The 5,429-nt window shown below is 40.6% G+C and overlaps 1 protein-coding gene across 1 annotated transcript; it reads left to right on the top strand.

Annotated features, from left to right (window-relative positions):
* Positions 1 to 599: 599 nt before the first annotated feature.
* On the top strand, positions 600 to 3,461 carry BTG4 (BTG anti-proliferation factor 4). The gene is made up of 4 exons (XM_073321056.1): positions 600 to 772; positions 1,377 to 1,514; positions 2,553 to 2,751; positions 3,270 to 3,461. Exons 1-4 carry the CDS (start codon positions 600 to 602, stop codon positions 3,459 to 3,461), a joined length of 702 nt encoding a protein of 233 aa, XP_073177157.1.
* The last annotated feature ends 1,968 nt before the right edge of the window (positions 3,462 to 5,429 follow it).

The raw sequence follows: 5,429 nt of genomic DNA, 5'->3' as shown, positions 1-5,429 counted from the left end.
AATTATAGTGGTGACAACTTGTGACTCTTATGAGTTTTGATATTTGATGGGTGTGTTTGTTTGGGTGTTGTTTGTTGGTTTTTTTTTTTTTTTGGAAATCCAGCTCCTGGAATTGTAATTGAGACTTTTGCTTTTTTTAAAAACAAATGCATTTGGCTGGCATGATTGCAGAGAAGCTTGAAAAGTCACCTGAGTGCACCCTAAAGGCTTCAAAAATCAAACCCCATCTTCTTAAAATCTCAACCTTTAAAGCAAAATGGTGGCTTGTGGGGAGGATCTGATTCATGAAGGTTGAACACCTGGGGCTGGCAATAGTGTAACTGACAAGTCTTCCTTAGACTAAGAAGGATGAAGAGGACAGTCATGCTGTTGCTTAATATTTGAGTCTTGTTTGACCAAACACTGTAGTGTGACTTCCTGGTCTCTAGGATGTCTAAGGTCTTTTTTTGGCATTGCTTGTCTAGGCCTTCCACCCTCTGCCCTTATTGAAACTTAATTAGTACCTTAATGCTAGTTAGTTTCTTCAGCATAGTTATCTCTCTCTACAGTGATGGTCTAACAGCTAGTACATCCTCCTGCACTCCAGATTAAAAAAGAAAATGAAAGATGAAATTGCTGCCACAGTCTTTTTCATCACAAGGCTGGTGAAGAAGCAAGACAAACTGAGCAAGCTCAAAACTGAGAAATTTGCAGCTAAGCTGACAACAATACTGTTTGAAAAGTATAAGAACCACTGGTACCTAGACAACCCATCTAGGGGACAAGCTTTCAGGTAACAGACTTGGCCCTGTGCTTTTGGTGCTATGGTAAAAGGGGGAGCAGTGTCTAGCAAGCTGGAATAGACAGAATATAAGGCTCTGGGAACATCCATGTAAAGATGTAGGAACTACTTCAGGAATAATAATACAGGCTGTAGTAAAGCACACAAGGCAAATGCTGAAAAAGCAACGAACTGAACAGGGTTTATGAAGAACTTTTTCTTCCTGTCAAGCTTGATAGGCGGAATGAATGGCCAAGGAATAGAGCAGATGTGGTAATGCAGGCTGGCTGCACGCTTAGGGAAGCTAACGATTTCTTGATAAGAATGCATGCATAACTGAGGGCTTGCTCTCACTGCAGAGTTAACTCAAGTTAATCTCCACTTGAGTGAAAGTGGCTACACTGCAAAATAACAAATGAGCAACAATGGTTGTGTTGGCAACTGATTTGTGCTAACTCAGGCTTTAGCCTGAATAGCTCTTAGGGCACAGATAATCTGAATTTAAAATACCACCACACTTGACCTAAGGGTTTTGATGTGCAAATAGGATTTGAGTTAACTGCAGTAAACATAAGCCCTATGGCATAACAGTCGCCCTTATTTATTCTCTCTCTAGGTGTATACGGATAAACAAACATCAGACAAGAGATCCTGTACTGGAACAAGCTTGTTATGACAGTAATGTGGATTTTGATAACCTTGGCTTGCCAAGAGAGATCACCATATGGGTTGATCCATTTGATGTGTGCTGCAGGTGAGCCCTGAACTCGGGTGACTGTTACACCCTTGCTCTCCTTGTTGTCCACAGCTACACTGCATACAGTGCATTCCAGAGGCCAGGTGTGGACAGGATTCTAAAAATGTATTGGCAAAGGAGCATGTGATGATTAGGAGTTGTGGATTTTCTTGCAATCCTATAACTAGTCAAACATGATTAGAAGGTTTCAGAGTAGCAGCCGTGTTAGTCTGTATTCGCAAAAAGAAAAGGAGGACTTGTGGCACCTTAGACTAACATTTATTTGAGCATAAGCTTTCGTCAGCTACACACGGAATGCGTCTGATGAAGGGAGCTGTAGCTCACAAAAGCTTATGCTCAAATAAAAGCTTATGCTCACTCAAAGGTGACACAAGTACTCCTCCTTTTCTTTTTATGATTAGAAGGGTGCACTTTGTTCTATTCTAAACTGTCGGGACTGGTGCTGGCTCCAAGCTCTCAAACTAAGGGCTTGTCTACACTGGCACTTTACAGCGCTACACCTTTCTTGCTCGGGGGTGTTTTTTCACACCCCTCAAGCGCTACAAATTTCAGCGCTGTAAAGTGCCAGTGTAGGCAGGGCACCATTGCTAGGAGCCGTGCCCCATGTGGAGGTGGGTGTGGTTTTGTTTTGTTTGTGTGTCTTTTTTTTTTTTTTAAGAGCGCTGGGAGAGAACTCTCTGCTGCGACTACACAAGCCATGTTAAAGCGCTGGCATGGCAGCACTTTAACATTGCCAGTAGAGAAGTTTTAGGGCTAGTCTAAAACTCTTCACCAACCCCCCTGTAGGAGGAGTCCCTTCAGTCTGGAATACAGCAGAACCTCCTGAATTAATATCTTGCTAAGACACAAACAGGCAACAGTGACTTCTTGCCACTAATGGGAAAGAAGTAATAGGAGAGTACTAAAAGCCTGGGGCTCTGTGGGTCTGTGAGTAAATAGCAGTGGACCTCTACAGTATTAGTGCAAAGCTGTATTATGCAATAAATTGAGCAAACACTCTTCTCTCTTCCCCCCCCCCCCACACACACACTCTAGGTATGGTGAGAAGAATCTGCCTTTCACGGTCGTTCACTTTGAAGGTTCTGAGGACGACCGAGAACTCTCTCAACGCATCAGCCATGCTGTTGACAAAGCAACCTCAGATTATCATTCTGGCACCTCCTCAGATGAGGAGGGCTATACCAAGGAAGCTAAAGCTATCCCTACGGTCAGCAACCCAAACAGTGTCTATCAGGTAAGATGCTGGTGGTGTGTCCTAACATTCTTTCCTGCTGTAAAGGAGGAAACAGCTAGTGTCTGGCCTATAATATGATCTACTGGGGAAGATTGACCAAGCTATCCCACTCAAGTTCTTCTGTCAGTACCGCTGTAGGCTGCCTGTACTGCTCTTGATCCTCCTGTCACCCCAAATCAACAAATGTGCATGAATAAGCAGTGACTTTATCTCTACACTAACTGTAATACCTGAGAAGGAACTTGAGGCCAAGCTCAATACAAATCTCTAATCTATTCTTATTCACCCCTTCTTCTCAACTGTTGAGAATAGGCTACTTCCACTTTAACTGAATTGTCTTGTTAGCACTGACCCTCCCACTGGGTAAGGCAACTCCCATCTTTTCATGTGCTATAATATATATATATATATTTTAACTCCATGCATCTGATGAAGTGGGCTTTAGCCCACAAAAGCTTATGCCCAAATAAATTTTAGTCTAAGGTGCTACAAGGACTCCTCATTGGTTTTGTTCTTAGTTCAGTGACTACTGCAAGCTGCCCATTCAGCCATGGTCTCGGTACCCTCAGAAGAAGAGCTACAGAACCAATGGACTTCATCAGGCGACTGTTTACTATCCCCAGCACAAGGGCTTCAAATGCTACTGGCCAACAGCTGCTTTTTCTGGACCTCGTATGGATCGATATCATTGGGTGAATACCAACCGATAGAGCAGTGCCTGCCCCGCTCTAACCTGGCTCTTACGGGTCAGTAAAATACTGGACTCTGTGGTGGGAAGCTTGATGTTTCCACAAAAACACGCTTAATTCTGCCTTCTCCTGTCTGTTTTATTTCTCTCTCTCCCTAATTTTATGTACCTGAAATGTAAAGATTTTATTAAACTTTTAATGTATTTTTATATTGCTCTGATAAGAGATACTGAAAACTAGTAATTCTATTTGTAACTTAAAAAGGAAACATGGAGATTAATAAATTTAGTTGTTTTTTTTAAAAATACTGCATTTGTGATTTATCACCAGGTGTGTGAAGGGTGAATGCCAAAAGACTCTTCCCTCCTCTACTGAAAGCTCTTTATGAGATCATCCTAAATTGATATTTTCTTAGGATAGAACTCACCAGAAATTTGTAGTTTAGAGATTCAATGACCAATAGACAAGTATATGTGACCTAAACATGCTTTATTGTGGTGGAGATAATGCATAAGCCTACCTCTCTCCATCACAGCTACAGCCAAAAATAATCCTGTATTTGATCCTGGAATTCTCCTGCAGCTCCAGATGTCTGGGTGGGTCCTTTTCTTTTCTTAGGCTCAAATATAACCAAAACAAGTCCTGCTTAATTACTTAGTATTTCTTATTTGGTGTGTGCAGCAAGGATCAACACGGGCCTTGACTCTCTCATCTATGCCTATTCTTTCTTTAATTTGTTTCTGAAACAAAGTTGCTGTTGATTAATAGCTCCACTTGATCCCTCTGCAGAAGATAGGGAGACTATCTTTTGTTGTAAATTGGGCAGTATTTCTATTTAAGTCTTCATAAAGAGCCTACAGAGTTAGTATATTAACAGCAATCTAACAGAGTGCTTCAGGAAACTATCCAAAAAATTAACAATCTCAATCTGGTAGGTGACTTACTTACAGTAGTGCTGGGAATGCAGGAGCAATGCTTCCCATTTACTTCTGTAGTACACCTCAGAGCCTGGACACCTGCCACTTCAGTTTTGACCTGTTTAGGTTTTTTTGTTTTCAAAAAACTTGTTTGCATTTTCACAAATGAATGCAGTTTATAAATTACAGTTTAGTTTGATGTAGGAACTCTAAAAAGGTATATTTTTAATAAAACACTACAATCAAATCACATACTTAAGAATATAGAAGCAATTGGATACAGTTGTGTCAGCTGTTTGACGGTATTAGAGCAGAGACATTCAATGATTCACAACAATTGCAACAGAAACAAATCTTATTCAAATCTATATACAAAATGCTCTTCTGTATTGCTGATCTCCTGTGTGATGCCATCTGCTCCTTTTCCTTCAGATTCTTGTTTGTATCACACCAGTGTAAATTAGGGGCTCATCCTGCAAGGAGTTGAGGGAACTTGCACCCAGAAGCTAGGAGCTTAGATACCTTTTTGAGGATCTAGCCTTCAGCTCACACTGAAGTCAATCTAAGTGAGAGGTACTCAGCACCTTTCAGAATTAGAATTTCTATGGGACAGGAAACTGTCTTCCTATAAGTTTAAAGGCTATGGAGAAGTGTGACAGTCTTCTCCAATGTTTATAGTGGTTAGCGCTATATAGTGTTATCAAAATACATTTATTAAGCACCATAACCAGAACTGATGGGGGTTCTGTTCTAAAACCCCACTTGCATTCCTTTGCTAAGTTGACAGTTAACTGAGATTTCACATGCTTGTGCAATGACAATAACCAAGGTATCTTGACTGTTTATTATTATTAATAGATATTTCAGAAGAAATGAGGGAGTCGATCAGCCTTGGGTCTTGTCACTTTTTAAGCTACTTTACATTCTTTTAAATCAGATTTAATTATGAGTGAGTTTGGGGGAAAAACAACAATAATGCACTGGTCTTGGAATAAACGTTTCTTTTTTTGTTTTGGTGTAAAGCCAAGCTAGAAGTAAGTCACCAATTTTTTTTCTTAATATTACTTAAACA

This window comes from Lepidochelys kempii, chromosome 22 (assembly GCF_965140285.1).
Source record: "Lepidochelys kempii isolate rLepKem1 chromosome 22, rLepKem1.hap1, whole genome shotgun sequence".
In the NCBI taxonomy this organism is placed as follows: domain Eukaryota; kingdom Metazoa; phylum Chordata; order Testudines; family Cheloniidae; genus Lepidochelys; species Lepidochelys kempii.
The sequence above is the reverse complement of the archived record's forward strand: the minus strand, read 5'-3'. Positions and strand labels throughout refer to the sequence as shown.